Source organism: Pristiophorus japonicus, chromosome 21, assembly GCF_044704955.1.
Source record: "Pristiophorus japonicus isolate sPriJap1 chromosome 21, sPriJap1.hap1, whole genome shotgun sequence".
Classification (NCBI taxonomy): Eukaryota; Metazoa; Chordata; class Chondrichthyes; family Pristiophoridae; genus Pristiophorus; species Pristiophorus japonicus.
The window spans coordinates 57,533,912-57,554,841 of NC_091997.1; the positions used below are offsets into that span (position 1 = coordinate 57,533,912).

Genomic DNA, 20,930 nt, shown 5'->3' on the forward strand with positions numbered 1-20,930 from the left:
GTTAACAACAATCTGAGTGAATAAGTTTCTCCTCATCTCGGTCCTAAATGGCTTACCCCTTATCCTTAGACTGTGACCCCTGGTTCTGGACTTCCCCAACATTGGGAACATTCTTCCTGCATCTAACCTGTTTAAACCCGTCAGAATTTTAAATGTTTCGATGAGATCCCCTCTCATTCTTCTGAATTCCAGTGAATACAAGCCCAGTTGATCCAGTCTTTCTTGATATGTCAGTCCCGCCATCCCGGGAATCAGTCTGGTGAACCTTTGCTGCACTCCCTCAATAGCAAGAATATCCTTCCTCAAGTTAGGAGACCAAAACTGTACACAATACTCCAGGTGTGGCCTCACCAAGGCCCTGTACAACTGTAGTTACACCTCCCTGCCCCTGTACTCAAATCCCCTCGCTATGAAGGCCAACATGCCATTTGCTTTCTTAACCGCCTGCTGTACCTGCATGCCAACCTTCAATGACTGATGTACCATGACACCCAGGTCTCGTTGCACCTCCCCTTTTCCTAATCTGTCACCATTCAGATAATAGTCTGTCTCTCTGTTTTTACCACCAAAGTGGATAACCTCACATTTATCCACATTATACTTCATCTGCCATGCATTTGCCCACTCACCTAACCTATCCAAGTCACTCTGCAGCCTCATAGCATCCTCCTTGCAGCTCACACTGCCACCCAACTTTGTGTTATCCGCAAATTTGGAGATACTACATTTAATCCCCTCATCTAAATCATTAATGTACAATGTAAACAGCTGGGGCCCCAGCACAGAACCTTGCAGTACCCCACTAGTCACTGCCTGCCATTCTGAAAAGTACCCATTTACTCCTACTCTTTGCTTCCTGTCTGCCAACCAGTTCTCAATCTACGTCAGCACACTACCCCCAATCACATGTGCTTTAACTTTGCACGTAAATCTCTTGTGTGGGACCTTGTCAAAAGCCTTATGAAAGTCCAAATACACCACATCAACTTGTCCACTCTACTGGAAATATCCTCAAAAAATTCCAGAAGATTTGTCAAGCATGATTTTCCTTTCACAAATCCATGCTGACTTGGACCTATCATGTCACCTCTTTCCAAATGAGCTGCTATGACATCCTTAATAATTGATTCCATCATTTTATCCACTACCGATGTCAGGCTGACCGGTCTATAATTCCCTGTTTTCTCTCTCCCTCCTTTTTTTAAAAGTGGGCTTACATTGGCTACCCTCCATTCCATAGGAACTGACCCAGAGACTATGGAATGTTGGAAAATGACTGTCAATGCATCCGCTATTTCCAAGGCCACCTCCTTAAGTACCCTGGGATGCAGACCATCAGGCCCTGGGGATTTATCGGCCTTCAATCCCATTAATTTTCCCAACACAATTTCCCGATTAATAAGGATTTCCCTCAGTTCCTCCTTCTTACTAGACCCTCTGACCCCTTTTATATCCGGAGGTTGTTTGTGTCCTCCTTAGTGAATACCGAACCAAAGTACTTGTTCAATTGGTCCGCCATTTCTTTGTTCCCAGTTATGACTTCCCCTGATTCTGACTGCAGGGGACCTACATTTGTCTTTACTAACCTTTTACTCTTTACATATGTATAGAAGCTTTTGCAGTCTATTTTAATGTTCCCTGCAAGCTTCCTCTCGTACTCTATTTTCCCTGCCCTAATCAAACCCTTTGTCCTCCTCTGCTGAGTTCTAAATTTCTCCCAGTCCCCGGGTTCGCTGCTATTTCTGGCCAATTTGTATGCCACTTCCTTGGCTTTAGTACTATCCATGACTTTCCTTGACAGCCACGGTTGAGCCACCTTCCCTTTTTTATTTTTACGCCAGACAGGAATGTACAATTGTTGTAGTTCATCCAAGCGGTCTCTAAATGTCTGCCATTGCCCATCCACTGTCAACCCCTTAAGTATCATTCGCCAATCTATCCTAGCCAATTCACGCCTCATATCTTCAAAGTTACCCTTCTTTAAGTTCTGGACCATGGTCTCTGAATTAACTGTTTCATTCTCCATCCTAATGTAGAATTCCACCATATATGGTCACTCTTCCCCAAGGGGCCTCGCACAACGAGATTGCTAATTAATCCTCTCTCATTACACAACACCCAGTCTAAGATGGCCTCCCCCGTAATTGGTTCCTCGACATATTGGTCTAGAAAACCATCCCTTATGCACTCCAGGAAATCCTCCTCCACTGTATTGTTTCCAGTTTGGTTAGCCCAATCTATATGCATATTAAAGTCACCCATGATAACTACGGCACCTTTATTGCATGCACCCCTAATTTCCTGTTTGATGCCCTCCCCAACATCACTACTACTGTTTGGAAGTCTGTACACAACTCCCACTAGCGTTTTCTGCCCTTTGGTATTCCGTAGCTCCACCCCTACCGATTCCACATCATCCAAGCTAATGTCTTTCCTTACAATTGCATTAATTTCCTCTTTAACCAGCAACGCCACCCCACCTCCTTTTCCTTTATGTCTATCCTTCCTAAATGTTGAATACCCTTCATTTCCTCCTTCTCACTCGGTACCCTAGTATTTCCGGAAGATTATTTGTGTCTTCCTTCGTGAAGACAGAACCAAAGTATTTGTTCATGGTCTGTCATTTCTTTGTTCCCCATTATAAATTCACCTGATTCTGACTGCAAGGGACCTACATTTGTCTTCACTAATCTTTTTCTCTTCACATATCTATCGAAGCTTTCACAGTCAGTTTTTATGTTCTCAGCAAGCTTCCTCTCATACTCTATTTTCCCCCTCCTAATTAAATCCTTTGTCCTCCTCTCCTGAATTCTAAATTTCTCCCAGTCCTCAGGTTTGCTGCTTTTTCTGGCCAATTTATATGCCTCTTCCTTGGATTTAACACTGTCCCTAATTTCCCTTGTTAGCCACGGTTGTGCCACCTTCCCCGTTTTATTTTTACTCCAGACAGGGATGTACAATTGTTGAAGTTCACCCATGTGATCTTTAAATGTCTGCCATTGCCTATCCACCATCAACCCTTTAAGTATCATTCGCCAGTCTATTCTAGCCAATTCACATCTCATACCATCGAAGTTACCTTTCCTTAAGTTCAGGACCCTAGTCTCTGAATTAACTATGTCACTCTCCATTTTAATAAATAGGAAAAGAGTGTTTGAAGACCAGACCCTCAAATCTGTCACCAAGCTCATGGTCTACAGGGCCCTGGTAATACCCGCCCTCCTGTATGGCTCAGAGACATGGACCATGTACAGTAGACACCTCAAGTTGCTGGAGAAATACCACCAACGATGTCTGCGCAAGATGCTACAAATCCCCTGGGAGGACAGATGCACCAATGTTAGTGTCCTCGACCAGGCCAACATTCCCAGCATTGAAGCACTGACCAAACTCAATCAGCTCCGCTAGACAGGCCACATTGTTCGCGTGTGAGACAAGAGTCTCCCAAAGCAAGCACTCTACTCAGAACTCTTTCACGGCAAACGAGCCAAAGATGGACAGAGGAAATGTTACAAGGACACCCTCAAAGCTTCACTGAAAAAGTGCAACATCCCCACTGACACCTGGGAGACCCTGGCCGAAGACCGCCCTAAGTGGTGGAAGTGCATCCGGGAGGGCGCTGAGCACCTCGAGTCTCGTCGCCGAGAGCATGCAGAAATCAAGCGCAGGCAGCGGAAAGAGCGTGCAGCAAACCAGTCCCTTCCCTCAATGACTATCTGCCCACCTGTGACAGATACTGTGGTTCTCGTATTGGACTGTTCAGCCATCTGAGGACTCATGTTGAGATTCCGAGAGACTGCCTATGATGATGATGATGACTAACGATGGATGTTGACTTTTGGGACTGGAACTAGGAAGCCCATTACTATCAAGTTCTATTTGGAAAATAGCCGTTTTATGGATTTGCTTGCAGATGGATTGTTGGACCTGGGTTAGATTAAACACACATAGCAAGAGGACCTCCTGGTCACATTCTTTATACTGAAATCAGAAATATCTATAAAGATCAGTTGGACGATTTGACAATAGGCCTTAATACGTTGTCCAATGTTGCTGCCTCTTCTCCATGTCCATTATAGAAAATCATGGAAACAATTGCTTTGACACTATTCTGTTCATGGGCTTGGACAGTATTGGGCAATATTCCCAATCCGTGCTCCTGACACGGAGCGCCACCAGCAGAGACACTGACTGAGATTCCAGGCGGGCAGCACCCTGCCCCGTGACATTCTGTCCGCAAAGGTCACTAAAATCAGGAGAGAAGTATAATGATTAAATGATCGCCTTATTTCCATGTAACAATGGAGCCTTCACGCCAATACGACAGGATAATGGGAATGATCACTGTGCTAGTTGTTAATGGCTCAGTCCAGTTCAATACAACGCAACAATGGGACAGTAAAAGGACAGTATAATAAAGAAATGTATCTTACATTGATTAAACCGGTCCCATCTCTATAAAGTTGCTCTGTGACTGGTACCTGGGATATCTCAGGACTTGCTCTGTGTCCAATTATCATATTGTTCTCATTCTCTCTCTGCCTAATTGCTCAAACTGCAACACAACATTCTTGCTCTCTCTTTGCCATGTTCACTAATGAAGCCTCTGCTGTTCCCCATCCTGATATAATTGCTGTGTTTTCTCCATCCCGTGATGATAAATTTGGCCCTCTCTGGTACCAGGATGTCCCCTTCGCTCCATCACCCGATGAAGCTCCCACGCTCTCCCTCCCCATCCACTCTCTGAGTAACTTTTCTCAGTCTCCTCGCTGGATCTCCACTCTCTCGCTCTCTGTTTCCTATCTGTGGTGAATTACAATGCACCCCATATTGTAGAACCCCAAATTCTCAGATTGCTGCCTCCTGCTTTTCAGATTATTACAGCTCAGCAGCTCCCGAAAGTGAACAAGGATAAGAAGAATTCCATCGTGGATCCGCTGGTACGTGTCGAGGTGCACGGCGTCCCTGATGATAACGCCACAAAAAAGACACAACATGTCGAAAATAACGGTAAGACGATGTGTGTGCAATAGCTGTCTGATGGGGGTTATACTGGCAATGGCGTGTCTGAGGATCCCGATAGTATAGTCGTTAAAAACCTCTGAAAGTAGCATGGTGTCCTGGGACCAACTGCATCCCTCAATTAGATTCACAGGATCTGAGATTCTTCACATAACAAAAATAGAACCATTGTAGTCCATTGAAGCCACTGCTTGCAATGCCCGAGACATTTCTGCACCATATTCGGGACATTCCGATAGGGTTGAGCTCCCGGGGTGAGTCACTGAGATGTGTGTCACTGAGCCTGCGACAGTCACCTGCTGTGGGCAGATAATCGGGCATTGCAGAAAGACTATGGGCTAGAACCTCCACTTTTTATGCCTGCTTAATGCCCACTTAACGCCCATTTTACCGCTGAAATGACATGTAACCCATATATCGCCCATTTTGGCACAAAATGGAAATTGGCGGGCATTTTTTGGAAACTTATCGCCGAGCGTCACTTTCCCCATGTGCTTAATGCCGAGAAAAAATATGACCGCCTGCCCACTTTTTGGGGGCAGAATCAGCAGAATGGGTGAATTCAATGCCCATAATATCGCCCAGAGTTACTTTCTGCACGGAATTAACGCCGAGATTCAATATTAACGCCTGCCGACTCTTTTTGTGGTAAAGAGCATATTTACCCAAACCAGCGGCCATGGAGATTGACCAGCGTCAATTTCACCACCTCGCGCACATTTCACCCACAATATCGCTCGCCCAAAAAACTGTCGTAGATCACATGTCACGTCCTTTAAAAGGCTGCTGTGTTCAATCTCGGCGGAGTTTGGATGTACTCTGCGGGTCATTGGAGTTGATGTGAAAATCTCTACAAACATCTTGACCGTACAGTGACCGATTGGAATTGAAGAGATGTGTTCGTCGGGACGTTCCTTGTTTGTGTGCAATCGATGGAAAACAGAGAACTACTGCAGTGGGTCCTTTCTCGCCCTCTGTTGGTGACCAAATACATGCAGTAGTCTCGACATCACAGAAGGAATGCTGCACTGCATTATGTGCCCAATGTACGAAGTGACAGACAGATGAGGATGACCAGACGTTACACCCCCCACAAGTACAAGGAGAAGCATTCTTACCTTGACTTGCCTGACACCACCTACCTTCGGAGACTGCACTTCCACAAGGAGGTTATCACTGAGGTATTTCAGCTGATAAGAGAAGACCTGCAGCCTGCCAGCACCATCAGAACTGCACTCTCCGTCAAGGTCAAAGTCACCGTGGCACTGTCGTTCTATGCCTCGGGTTCTTTTCAGGCCACAGCTGGCAACATTTGTGGACTTTCTCAGCATGACGCACATCGCTGCATTAGACAGGTCAGTGAAACCATGTACGCATGCAGGAGGGACTTGATCAGCTTCCCTATGACCAGGGAGGCATAGAATGAGAGGGCTCTAGGTTTCTCCAGAATTGCAAACTTCATCAAGGTGCAGGCAGCAATAGACTGTACGCACATCGCGATGCGGGCACCTTTTCAGGATGCTGAGGTTTTCAGGAACTGCAAGGGATTCCACTCCCTGAATGTCCAGCTGGTTGTGAATGCTCAATTTCCGGACAGTATCCATGATGCGCACATCCTGCGTGAGAGCACTGTATCTGACTTGTTTAACAATGAGCCACAAGGTCAATGCTGGATGCTTGGTGACAAAGGATATGGCTTCGCCAACTGGTTGTTGACCCCACTGCGTGACACCCACACCGAGACCGAGAGGCGATACAATGAGAGCCACAGAGCAACTCGCAATATCATGGAGAAAACCATTGGCGTGCTGAAGCAGTGCTTTAGATGCCTGGACCACTCAGGAGGCGAGCTCCAATAGGCTGACACACTGTTGGGTGTGCAGGTCATACATCAATGGTGGGTTAAAGTTTACATTGATTGAAGTTAAGTGTAATTATACCCTATGATGTTAAGGAATCACCAGTGTATAATGGTGCAGCTATCTGAGCCAATGTGCTGCAAGGTTTTGTTAAATAGAACATTAGTCTGAAATCATCAGTATTTCTGCACAAACCAACCCTTCCCCCCCCTCCCCACCCCCACCCCGCTTCTCCTCCACACCTCTACTCCTTCCCCTCCTGACTCCAAGCCGCCTGGCAGAGGAGCTCCTCAGGGGATGCTTCATTGGTGGGAGACGGGGAGATGGCTGAAGCGCTGCTTGGACGGAGATGGTCCCGAGGTGGGAACGTGCTCTGAGCCATAAGCAAGATGTTGCTGCTGGCTCTCATGTGTGGTTGGCAATGGGGGTGTGTCACCTTGGGGTGCAGTCCGGCACTCTGGGACCACTGGGAGCCCTCTGCCACCAGTGTTCCTGGCTACCAGCTCCAGGGCCTCCACCATCCCTACCAGTTTATATCTTATTTGTTGGGACAAAAATTCGGTGCCAACTATGTTCTTGGTGCTTAGTGGGCTTTTTGCTGCTGGTGAATCTCCGTCATGCCTCCCACAACAACCAGACAAGCACACACCACAGCCACACACGCTTTCAGTGCCTCTGAGCTCCCCCTCTCTGTCTCCTCTTTTGCGCATGTCATGATGACCCTTGACCTCCTGAATCGTGGGAATCGAGCGTTGCCATGCCGTTGCTAAGGACAGACACACTTTACGGCAGAAGGCCAGAAAAATTTAACGCTACCGCCCATTTCATATCGCTCGCGGTAACGCCCATTTTCAAAAATGTAAACTGGGTGTTTTGAGAATGGGCAAGAAGCTGGCGATCTGAAAGCCCTTTTTTACCACCCATGCCGGAAATAATGCCCATATTTGGGCGATAAGCTCAAAAGTAGAGGGTCTAGCCCTAGGTTACGACAGCGTGCTTTGCTGCCACACCACGCACTGAGCTGCAAACCAATCGAAACTTTGAGTTTTAACCGATATTTACCCAATACACTGAGCTTTTATTACGTTGGTTTATTTTTGGATATATTTTTCCTTGAGAAAATTGCTCCTACGACTAGAATTGTTGATCGGTCATCTGCTCCCAGACACCTTCGAATCGTCAAATATCAATCGTTTTCTGGGGCTTCCACTGTAGCGGGCGTTGTACAGGGGTCAGCATGTTGCAAGCGTCGTTAAAGAAATACTGACACCCGTCGATGTATTTTGAACCTTTAGTCGACTTTAGCCAGCCAGAAGCTGCTTATTTTAAGGTGCTGCACTCTGAGTGTGAGTGTGTCACTGTCTGAGTGTGTCACTGTGCGAGTGTGTCGCTGTGCGAGTGTGTCGCTCTGAGTGTATCGCTCTGAGTGTGTCGCTGTGCGAGTGTGTCGCTCTGAGTGTGTCGCTGTGTGTGTTGCTGATCCACCGGTACTCTTGCGGCCTTCCAGAGGTGGGCATGGGAGGGACTGGAGTGCATCATCACCCCCGGCAAACAAATTCTAATTTGATTAAAGGTTTTTGTTACAGTTTTAAATTGTTAATTTGTGTGTTCTAGTGCCAAAAGGGGGCCCTTGATTTAAGGTTTCTACTAAAAATAGTTGTTGCTGTTGAATTGCAGGCTTTAATCCGGTGTGGAATGAAGTGCTCCGGTTTACAATCAGCGCCCCCGAGCTCGCTCTCATCCGCTTCGTGGTAGAGGATTACGATTCCGCTTCCAGCAATGACTTCATCGGGCAGTTCACACTCCCGCTCAGCAGCATGAAAGCAGGTACGCCGCAGCCCCGCCCCCTCACCCAGCCCCGCCCCAGCCCCTCCTACTCCCCCAGCCCTACCCCAGCCCCACACCCGCCCCCTCACCCCACCCTTCCTACTCCCCCAGCCCCGCCTCCAGCCCACCTACTCCCCCAGCCCCGTCCCTGCCTTGCCCTGCCCCCTCCCCATAGACAGCATCCCCTCATCCTGAAACAGCCCCTCCTCTGAAACAACCCCTCCCCCTGACACAACCCCTCCCACACATACAGCCCCTCGACCAGCCCCTCCCCTGACATAGCACTTCCCCACATTGACTCTCACACACTGCCCCTCCCACTCTCACACTGTCCCTGGGGTAACACTTCTGTCCGCATCTTGGAACCTGCAGCCCATCTCCAGCACTGGAAAAAAAACCCTGCCCACCGTCCCCCTGCCCTGCCCACCCCCAGCCTGGCTCACCCCCGGCCCACCCCCAGCCTGGCTCACCCCCGGCCCACCCCCAGCCTGGCTAATCCCCGGCCCACCACTGCCTGGCTCACCCCCGGCCCACCCCCAGCCCACCCGCAGCCTGGCTCACCCCCGGCCCACCCCCAGCCTGGCTCACCCCCGGCCCACCCGCAGCCTGGCTCACTCCCGGCCCACCCCCAGCCTGGCTCACTCCCGGCCCACCCCCAGCCTGGCTCACCCCCGGCCCACCCCCAGTCTGGCTCACCCCCGGCCCACCCCTGCCTGGCTCACCCCCGGCCCACCCCCAGCCTGGCTCACCCCCGGCCCACCCCCAGCCTGGCTCACGCCCGGCCCACCCGCAGCCTGGCTCATCCCCGGCCCACCCGCAGCCTGGCTCACCCCCGGCCCACCCCCAGCCTGGCTCACCCCCGGCCCACCCCCAGCCTGGCTCACCCCTGGCCCACCCCCAGCCTGGCTCACCCCCGGCCCATCCCCAGCCTGGCTCACCCCCGGCCCACCCCCCAGCCTGGCTCACCCCCGGCCCACCCCCAGCCTGGCTCACCCCCGGCCCACCTCCAGCCTGGCCCACCCCTGGCGCTGCGCACCCCCGGCCCAGCTCCACCGATGCAAGTGTCTCCAGCCCTCCTTTACCCTGAGCCGAGCCTCCATGCTGCTATTCCCAGCCCCTCGCTCTGGCGCAATTGCGCCTGGGAGTGGAAACCGAGCTGATAACCTCTGGCGAGCTATTTCTGGTCCTGATTGCCATCACCCTGCAGGTCCCAGTCCGGCCCACCCCCTGCCCGGCCCCTGCCCACCCCCGGCCCCGGCCTAGCCCACCCCCGGCTCAGCCCACCCCCTGCCTGGCCCACACCCGGCCCCGGCCCATCCCTGGTCCCAGCCTAGCCCACCCCCTGCCCAGCACACACCCAGCCCAGCCCCTGCAGTCCCCCAGCAGTGCCACACTCCCCATCAATAACTCTCTGTTTGTATCTGCAGGCTATCGACACATACACCTGCTGTCCAGGGACGCTGCCTCTCTCTCACCGGCCACGCTTTTTGTGCGGGTCCGGATGAAGAGTGTATAGCGTGGAACAAGTGGGGATCTGCTCACAGTCTGACTGCGTGACACAAACTCTTACTGTGCACCTGCCCAGTGCCAACTTCGACAAGTCAGGGGATGCAGAGCCTGAGGGAGGAGGCCAATACACTGCGAACCATCTCTGCTCATTAAACAGTCCGACAGCAGGACACAGAGACAACTGTAAGCACACAGCCCGACTGCCTTTCGGTGTGACTCCGTCCCACTCGGGATCATTTCTCAGCCAGCTCCAGACCGATTTCAGACTGTTACCGTGGAGATAGATATCTCTCGTCTTCACTCTAGATTCTGTCAACACATGAACTTTTATAAACTGCAGCTGAAAGGAAGGCCTTCCTTAGCCTGGGATCATTGAGCAGTATGTGTCTGTGTTGTCGGCCCGGGCTCACAGGATTCAGCACACCCAGCTCAGCAAAGTCGTGCACTGTATCTGCACAGTGCTCTCATTTATATTGTGTATTAAGCTTGTTTTATCTATGTATATATATATATATATATATTTATATATATAAAGTGAGCTGTTTATTTTACTATGTAGTCCGTGTACTGTTCTGTGGGCCCTCGCACACCGCTCACCGTGTGCTTTGAACCTGACTGCAGTTTTGCTGATGAGCATGCAGTCATTGGGGGTAACCCCAGTCAGGGTGGGTCAGCTTTTCCTGCTGCGCACTGGAGCCGCTTTCTGCCGGTGCACACATGGGTTTTGTTTAAAGATGTGCTGCCCAGCTCTGGTTTTGTGCTGGGCGATAGATGGTGAGCCGCTTGTCCGCAGAGGGAGGAGAGACCATCAGTCACACCGTGAACCAATGACCAAGCAGGGGAGGCTGGGCAGCATAAGGTGTGTCAGGGAGCGGGCCGAGGCCAGGACCCTGCACGGTTAGAAACATAGAAACATAGAAAATAGGTGCAGGAGTAGACCATTCGGCCCTTCGAGCCTGCACCACCATTCAATGAGCACCTCTTTCCTGCTTTCTCACCATATCCCTTGATCCCTTTAGCCATAAGAGCCATATCTAACTCCCTCTTGAATATATCCAATGAACTGGCATCAACAACTCTGCGGTAGAGAATTCCACAGGTTAACAACTCTGAGTGAAGAAGTTTCTCCTTGTCTCGGTCCTAAATGGATTACTGCTTATCCTTAGACTGTCTCCTCTGGTTCTGGACTTCCCCAACATCGGGAAAGCGGAGACGCATTGGGAGCAGAGTCTTGGCAGGGGGATGGGAGGCTTGGCTATTGTCCTTTCCGGGGTCTATGACTCCTTCTGTGCTGTGAACCTGTAAGTATAAATATATTTGTTGATGACAACACGCTATGAAATCAGATGACTAATGTAAGTATCTCTTATACCCGTTACCCGCGGCTGGCGTTTCCTCGCAGGTCGGGGTATCATCTGGGGTATAAGAGGAGCGGGGCGGCCCTGGAACCAGCGTAGCGCCCCAACCTGCGAAGAAACACCAGCCACAATCGGGGGTATAAGAGGAGCAGCATGCCACTTCAGGATACAGCGCGAGCCGTTGCAGGAGGGCGACGGTTTCGAGGAGGGCGACGTCACCGATTAGAGCGTGGGCAGGAATTTCGACAGGGCCCAGGTACAGCAGAGTGATCGGGGTGGAGGAGCAGAGAGAGAACAGGGCCCAGGAGAGACGACAGTTCGAGGCCCAGGAGAGGCGAGAGCCCTGTGGCAGCACAGGCCAGCCCACACTGCGATATGTGTGCGCACTAGCTCCATGCAGCAGAGCTAGTCTCCAGTCATCCTGGTTAATCCTTGCCATGGACCAAGACCTAGCTCTGTAAAGCCCGTGTGGTGGCTGGTGTGCAACGGTCACCACACGTTAAAAAAATCCACGCACAGGCATCTTCCACCCTTCAACATGTAGTTCGGGACCTGGAATATCAGAATATCAGCTCCTTCATTGAAACATCTGTAAACTCATTCCTTTTTGGTGTGGAAGCAAGTCATCCTCGATTCGAGGGACTGCCTAAAAAGAATGTAAGTATGACTGACAAATTAAGTAGATAGGCAAAGGAATGGGAGATAGAATTTAAAGTAGGAAAATATAAGTTCATTTGCATTAGCAAAGGACACATGAATGTATTATCAATGGGTGTTTACTAACAAAAGGTGGAAAATAAAAAAATTTGGGTGTGATTAATGATCATTCACTGAAAACATCAAATCAATGCAGAGCTATTCTTACCAAGACTAATGAAATACTCAGATGTGCATAAAGGACATTTAGTTATAAATTGATACAGGTTAGTTTAATCTGACAGAACGCATTGTTGAGACCATAGTTAGGCTATTACTTTCAGCAGGGGACACCATTCAAAGGGCAAATAGACATTCAAAATGTTGACTTATTGGAAACAGTTCATACAAGAGTGAGAAGGATAGATCAAGAATTAAAAGCTCAGGCCAACAGATTTTTTGGGACAGTCGGTGTATGACCACCCGATCTCCATATTTAAGAGCCACCAAAACAAACTCCTGAGAAATGTACAATTATCGTAGTTTTGTTGCCGCTGGTCACTGTAGCATTTTACAATAGAACCATAGAAATTACAGCACGGAAGGAGGCCATTTCGGCCCATCGTGTCCACGCCGGCCGACCAAGAGCTATTCAGCCGAATCCCACTTTCCAGCTCTTGGTTCGTAATCCTGTAAGTTACGGCACTTCAGGTGCACATCCAAGTATTTTTTAAATGTGGTGAGGGTTTCTGCCTCTACCACCTTTTCAGGCAGTGAGTTCCAGACCCCCACCACCCTCTGCGTGAAGAAATTTCCTCTCAAATACCCTCTAAATCTCCCCCCAATTACTTTAAATCTATGCTGCCTGGTTGTTGACCCCTCTGCCAAGGGAAACAGGTCCTTCCTATCCACTCTATCCAGGCCCCTCTTAATTCTACACACCTCAATCAGATCTCCCCACAGCCTCTTCTGTCCAAAGAAAACAGACCCAGCATCTCCAATCTCCCCCAACAGCCAAAATTCTCCAGTCCAGGCAACACTCTCGTAAATCTTCTCTGCACCCCCTCCCGTGCAAACACATCCCTCCGACAATGCCATGACCAGAACTTAACGCAGTACTCCAAATGCAGCCTAACCAGTGTTTTGTACAGTTCAAGCATAACCTCCTTGCTCTTGTATTCCAGGTGATTTAAGATCTGTTTCTGGCAGTGTTCATTTGCATTTGAAAAACTGAGACCTTTTCTGACTTTCTTCTCCAAATTTGACAGGATCCACCCATTGTTGCCACCTACAAATTTTGCTTGGCTGCCTGTTCTTGGGCTTTCAAAGAGCTGGCAGTCACAACAGGCCGAATTACCTCCTTTGGTACGATAAGGTTCTTTGATTCTTGCTGACCCACTAGTGCCCGTCCATGCTAATAATACCACTTCATTTCTATTTAACTTTTGATTACATTTTTTGTGCCATCTTGTGCTCCTATTTCTGTAGTTAGTTGCCTTCTTTAAAAATAGCCACTAATTGGGAAGCCCAACCTCCCACAATGCATGCTGTTGCCACCTACATGTTATTTTTTAACTATCTCTGAAAAGTCTTTGTAGTACTGTTACTCAGTGGATCGGGAGCATTGTTGTTCGATTTATCTTCTGGAATCTTTTGAGCCATTTATGAGATCATGAATATTATTTTTTGCATTACTATTTGGGAATTTCAGGTACCTGATTTCTTTTAAATGTTTTACTAACACCGTAGATATGAGAAAGAGCAAGAAAATAAGAAAGGACCTTCAAAATGTTGAATTATTGGAAACAGTTCATTAAAATGAGAAGGATTGATCACAAATGAAAAGCTAAGGTTATAAAGACATGCCAACAGATTTTTTGTCAGTCGGGTGTGTGACCACCCTATCTCCATATTTAAGAGTCATCAAAACAAGCCCCTGAGAAATGTACACCTATCGCATTTTTATTGCCACTGCAGACACTAGGAATGTGAGACATGCAGGAAAAATCAGAAGCAACATCATCTTTTTTTTTATATAGTGCCTTTAACGTGGTAAAATGTCCCAAGGCGCTTCATTGGAGTGTTATAAGACAACAAAATTGAGACCGAGCAGCATAAGGAGAAATTAGCGCAGGAGACCAAAAGCTTGGTCAAAGAGGTAAGTTTTAAGGAGCGTCTTAAAGGAGGAAGAAGAGGTGGTGAGGCGGAGAGGTTTAGGGAGGGAATTCCAGAGATTAGGGCCTAGGCAACAGAAGGCACAGGCACCAATGGTTGTGCGATTATAATCAGGGATGCTCAAGAGGGCAGAATTAGAGGAGTGCAGATATCTGGATGGGGGGGGGGGGGGGGCGGCAGGCTGCGGGGGGATTGTGGGGCTGGAGGAAATTACAGAGATAGGGAGGGACAAGGCCATGGAGGGATTTGAAAACAAGGATGAAAATGTTGATATCGAGCCATTACTTAACCGCAAGCACAGAGGTGAGTGGGCTTGGTGCGAGTTAGGACATTGGCAGTCGAGTTTCGGATGGAACAAAAGTGTGGTCAGTGCTTCAATGCTAGGGATGTTGGCCTGGTCAAGGACTCTGATGTCGGTGCGTCTGTCCTCCCAGGGGATTTTCAGGATCTTGCGGAGACATCGTTGGTGGTATTTCTCCAGCGACTTGAGGTGTCCACTGTACATGGTCCATGTCTCTGAGCCATACAGGAGGGTCGGTATTACTGCAGCCCTGTAGACCATGAGCTTGGTGACAGATTTTAGAGCCTGATCTTCGAACACTCTTTTCCTCAGGTGGCCGAAGGCTGCACTGGCGCACTGGAGGCGGTGTTGAATCTCGCCGTCAATGTCTGCTCTTGTTGATAAGAGGCTCTCGAGGTATGGGAAATGGTCCACGTTGTCCAGGGTCACGCCGTGGATCTTGATGACTGGGGAGCAGTGCTGTGCAGCAGGGACAGGTTGATGGAGGATCTTGTCTTACGGAATGTTTAGCGTAAGGCCCATGCTTTCGTATGCCTCAGTAAATACATTGACTATGACTTGGAGTTCAGCCTATGTATGTGCGCAAATGCAGGAGTTGTCCGCGTACTGTAGTTCAACGACAGAAGGTGGGGTGGTCTTGGACCTGGCTTGGAGACGACGAAGGTTGAACGGGTTCCCACTGGGGAGCTTGTTGACTGTGAGGTGGAGCATGGAGGCGAGAAAGATTTTGGGGGCATCCGAAACGGAGGAGGTCGCTCCATAGATCCTCGCGGTTGACAGTGTCAAAGGTCTTTGTAAGGTTGAAGAAGGCCATGTATAAGGGCTGGTGCTGCTCCCTGCATTTTTTCTGCAGCTGTTGCGCTGTAAAAATCAGGTGTAAAATAGGCTGCTGATTCGCTATCACTCATTTTTCATCCAGTGATAAAAGTTTAAATTATCCCACTGTGTTTTAGCTAAGACAATGAAGGCATTGCAGGAAGAGTTGGAGCATCTACAGGTACTGAAACTACAGAACATGAAAAATGTGACTGAAGCCATCAGGCAAGAGCTGGCATCCTACTGGGAGAAATGTTACTTCAGCTCCGAACAGCGGCAAGCATTTGCACCATTCTATGATGGTTTGTTTACATGTTAATCTTGTTCCGAGTGACATGGGCATTTAATAGTTTTCCGGGCAGGGCACGTGCCTGATGTATATACAACATTTAAGATAAGGGTCATGGCTGATCTGATCATGGACTCAGCTTCACTTCCCTGCCCGCTCCCCAAAACCCTTTACTCTCCTCTCGTTCAAAAATCTGTCTATCCACCTTAAACATATTCAATGTCCCAGCCTCCACAGCTCCCTGGGTAGAGAATTCCACAGATTTACAACCTTCTGAGGGAAGAAATTCCTGCTCATCTCCTTATTAAATGGGCGACCCCTTATTCTGAGACTATGTCCCCTTATTTTATGGTTACACCCCCTTGTTCTGGACTCCCCCACCAGAGGAGTTTCTCTCTATCTACTCTATCAAATCACCTGTAATCATCTTAAACACCTCAATTAAATCACCCCTTAATCTTCTACACTCGAGGGAATACAAACCTAGTCTGCGCCTCATCCTCATAACATAGGCTCTTAACCCCGGGTATCATTCTGGTGAATCTGTGCTGCACCCTCTCAAAGGCCATTATCTCCTTCTTGAGGTGCGGTGCCCAGAACTGAACGCAGCTACGCCCGATAGGGATCTGACCAGAGCTTTATAGAACTGTAACATAACCTGCGCCTTTTTGTATTCCAGCACCATTGCTATATGGGCCAGTCCACACTGCGCTATGTGTGCGCACTAGGTCCGTGTAGCAGAGCAGGTCTCCAGTCGTCCTGGTTCAACCCTTGCCACTGGATAAAGGCCTAGCTCTGTGAAGACCGTGTGGTGGCTGGTGTGCAACGGTCACCACGTTAAAAAAATCCACGCACAGGCATCTTCCACCCTTCAATTGGAGTTCAGTTCGGGTTGAAACATCTGTGAACTCATGTGGAAACAAGTCATCTTCGTTCGAGGGACCGTCTATAATGATGATGATGATGCTGTGAGCATCTCCTGGTAGAGTTTCCGCTAGTTTGATCAGCGCGTAAATAGGTGAAACCAGCTGAACCAGTGCAACAGATCGCGGAAATCCGCCGGATTCTCATCCCGAAGTGAGCCGGCCCCGCCTACTAACCTAGCCCCACCCCGCCAACGAACCTGGCACCGCCCACTAACCTGGCCCTGCCCCGCCCACTAACCTGGCCCTGCCCCGCCAACGAACCTGGCCCCGCCCACTAACCTGGTCCCACCCCGCCAACGAACCTGGCCCCGCCCACTAACCTGGCCCTGCCCCGCCCACTACCCTGGCCCCGCCCCGCCCACTAACGCTCTGCCCACTAACCTAGCCCCACCCCGCCAACGAACCTGGCCCCGCCCACGAACCTGGCCCTGCCCCGCCAACGAACCTGGCCCGCCCACTAACCTGGTCCCACCCCGCCAACGAACCGGGCCCCGCCCACTAACCTGACGCCGCCCCGTCCACTCACCTGACTCCGCCCACTCACCTGGCCCTGCCCATTAAGCTGACCTTGCCCGGCCCACTAGCCTGACGCCGCCCACTCACCTGGCCCCGCCCACTAACCTGACCCCGCCCCGCCCACTAACATGGCCCCACCCCTAGACCGAATGAATTGCCGTGGCGAGTTTCCCTCCATTTGAGACTCTTCCAATGAAGGTTTTTAGGCACACAGGCACTGTTCGGCATGTTTTAAATGTTTTTACAGATCACAAAATATTTAATTTACTAACAAACTGACTAGTGTAGACCGATGAAACTAATAAATGGTTCAGTGTAGTTTTGTAAGTAATTTTCAGTGATTTTAAATCCGGTTACTCCCAGGTGGGGGAATGGACACTCCGGCTGTTTTAATGAACCTCCACCGGGCCAGCCCTTAAACACATCATGCAATATATTGTAATAAAGAAAGGCTTTTTTCCGCTGACGTTTGTGATTATGCCAATGAGTTCGGGCGCAAACCTGAACCTCAACTTGACTTCGGAAAAGCAGCACGATTTCAAACCCAAAGCTGAAACTCTACCCCAGCCTCCCTGATGTTCTTGGGCTCTGCAAACTCGCTGATTGAGTTTAAAATAGTCAGTCCAATGGTGGAATTTAACTCCTGGGGAGAAATTGGGCTCCTTTGCGCCTTCCGTTAGCGCCCCCGGGGCGATGAGTTTGCGACTGGAAGCGGCGCGGTTAACGAGTCCCGCCATATTGGACGGGAGTTTAACGGTGGCGCTACGGCGCCAGGAGAACGTGACACCATCGCCTTGAGCATCGCCCCATAAGCCCCCTGCGGCAGCGCCGGGCGAGAACACCGGCAGCTTCGGGGGCCATGGACCGAGCGGCCGGCCGCTACCGGGGCAAATGCTAACGGCCAGGTGGCCGAGTTCTGGTGCGGTTTCTCCGCGGGGTCCGTGCCGCGATCACTCAGCTTTGAGTGACGGGCTGATCGCACGGCAGTCCCCGCTCCCCTGCCCTGTAATCGAGGGACGGGCCCCGCGGACACAGCAGGGAGCAGCGCTGCCGAGGTGTCCGGCCTGGTACCGCCCCGGGAAGGAAGGGGAGCGCGAGTGGAAGTGGGACCCGAATTTATCAAGAGCGGCGAGACCTCTGCGTCTGGCGCAAAGTCTCACGCCTCCCGACTGTTACCGCCCCAAACCGGGGCAATACGGAATATCTGGGACTTACAGGATCTTAGAAAAGCTGGGATGATGGGATAGGTAGTCAGGGCACTAGACTGCACATCTATCGGAGTTACACTCAAGGTGAGAATGACTGGAATCATTCGCAGCGCAGACGGGGAAGAGCAGTGAGGAGAAATTAAGGACGTTTATTTTCAAATTCTGGAGTGAAGATGGTTAAGGACAGATTGATCGAGGTATATAAAATATTACATGGGATTGTAATCCAGATAAATCCAGATTTCCTCAAGTCAGGCCAGTAGTGCAAAAGGACGTCAATTTAAATTAAAAATGTAATCCAAAACGGATACTACGTAAAAGATGATAAACCTTTGAAATAATCTGTCAGGTTAGCTGCTAGACACTAACATGGGCAGCATTCCAAAGTCTCAGTGTTACTGGGGAACATTAGGGTACTGGGCAATGTTAGGGTACTGGGCAATGTTAGGGTATTGGGCAATGTATTGGACAATGCTTGGGTACTGGGAAATGTTGGGGTACTGGGCATTGTTAGGGTACTGGGCAACGTTAGAGTACTGGGCAGGGTGGATAAAGGTGAACCAGTGGATGTGGTGTATTTGGACTTTGGGATGGCATTTGACAAGGTGCCACATAAAAGGTTACTGCACAAGATAAAAGTTCGCGGGTTTGGGTGTAATATATCAGCATGGATAGAGGATTGGTTAATGATCAGAAAACAGAGAGTAGGGATAAATGGTTCATTCTCAGGTTGGCAACGAGTAACTAGTGGGCTGCCGCAGGGATCAGTGCTGGGATCCCAACTATTTACAATCTATACTAACGACTTGTAAGAAGGGACCGAGTGTAACGTAGCCAAGTTTCCTAATAATACAAAGATGGGAGCAAAAGCATTGTGTGAGGAGGCCACAAACAATCTGCAAAATGATATAGACAGGCTAAGTGAGTGGGCAACAATTTGGTAGATGGAGTATAATGTTGGAAAGTGTGAGGTTATGCACTTTGGCAGAAATAAAATCAAAGAGCAAGTTATTATTTAAATGGAGAAAGATTGCAAAGTGCTACAGTACAGTGGGTCCTGGGAGTCCTGGTGCATGAAACACAAAAAGTTAGTATACAGGTCCAGCAAGTGGTCAGGAAGGCCAATGGAATCTTGGCCTTTATTGCAAAGGGGATGGAGTATAAAAGCAGGGAAGTCTTGCTACATTTATACAGGGCAGGACTGACATATGAGGAGAGATTGGATCGACTGGGCCTGTATTCAATGGAATTTAGAAGAATGAGAGGGGATCTCATAGAAACATATAAAATTCTGACGGGACTGGACAGGTTAGATGCAGGAAGAATGTTCCCGATGTTGGGAATGCCCAGAACCAGGGGTCACAGACTAAGGATAAAGGCTAAGCCATTTAGGACCAAGATGAGGAGAAACTTCTTCACTCAGAGAGTTGTGAACCTGTGGGATTCTCTACCACAGAAAGTTGTTGAGGCCAGTTCGTTAGATATATTCAAAAGGGAGTTAGATGTGGCGCTTACGCCTAAAGGGATCAAGGGGTATGGAGAGAAAGCAGGAATGAGGTACTGAGTTGTATGATCAGCCATGATCATATTGAATGGTGGTGCAGGCTCGAAGGGCCGAATGGCCTACTCCTGCACCTACTTTCTCTGTTTCTATGTTTACGGGGCAATGTTAGGGTACTGAGCAATGTACTGGGCAATGTTAGGGTACTGGGCAATATTAGGGTACTGGGTAATGTTAGGGTACTGGGTAATGTTAGGGTCCTGGGCAATGTTAGGGTACTGGGCAATATTGGGGTACTGGATAATGTTGGGGTACTGGACAATGTTGGGGAACTGGGCAATGTTGGGTTACTGGGTAATGTCGGGGTACTGGGCAATGTTGGGGTACAGGGCAATGTTAGGGTACTGGGTAATGTTGGGGTACAGGGCAATGTCAGGGTGCTGGGTAATGTTGGGGTAATGGAAAATGTTGGGGTACTGGGTAATGTTGGGGTGCTGGGCAATGTTGGGGTACAGCGCAATGTTAGGGTGCTGGGTAATGTTGGGGTACTGGGCAATGTTGGGGTGCTGGGCAATGTTAGGGTACTGGGTAATGGGGTACTGGGTAATGTTGGGGTATTGGGCAATGTTGGGGTACTGGACAATTTTGGGGTGCTGACCAATGTTGGGGTACTGGGCAATGTGTTGTGCAATGTTAGGGTACTGCATAATGTTGGGATACTGGGTAATGTTGGGGTACTGGATAATGTTAGGGTACTGGGTAAAGTTGGAGTACTGGGCAATGTTGGGGTACTGGGTAATGTTGGGGTACTGTGCAATGTTGGGGTACTTGGTAATGTTAGGGTACTGGGCAATGTTGGGGTACTGGGCACGGTTGGGGTACTCGGCAATGTTCGGGTTCTGGGTAATGTTGGGATACTGGGTAATGTTGGGGTACTGGCAATGTTGGGGTACCGGGCAATGTTAGGGTACTGGGTAATGTTGTGGT

The 20,930-nt window shown here is 49.5% G+C and overlaps 1 protein-coding gene across 1 annotated transcript in view; it reads left to right on the plus strand.

Moving 5' to 3' along the window:
- The window catches only part of LOC139234009 (1-phosphatidylinositol 4,5-bisphosphate phosphodiesterase delta-3-like), a 355,874-nt gene extending 345,106 nt beyond the window's left edge, over positions 1-10,768 (plus strand). The window contains exons 14-16 of the mRNA XM_070864801.1: positions 4,875-5,010; positions 8,559-8,708; positions 10,136-10,768. Of these exons, the coding sequence (XP_070720902.1) occupies positions 4,875-5,010; positions 8,559-8,708; positions 10,136-10,224 (375 nt within the window). The 3' untranslated portion in view covers positions 10,225-10,768. The remainder of the gene's footprint in view (positions 1-4,874; positions 5,011-8,558; positions 8,709-10,135) is intronic.
- The last annotated feature ends 10,162 nt before the right edge of the window (positions 10,769-20,930 follow it).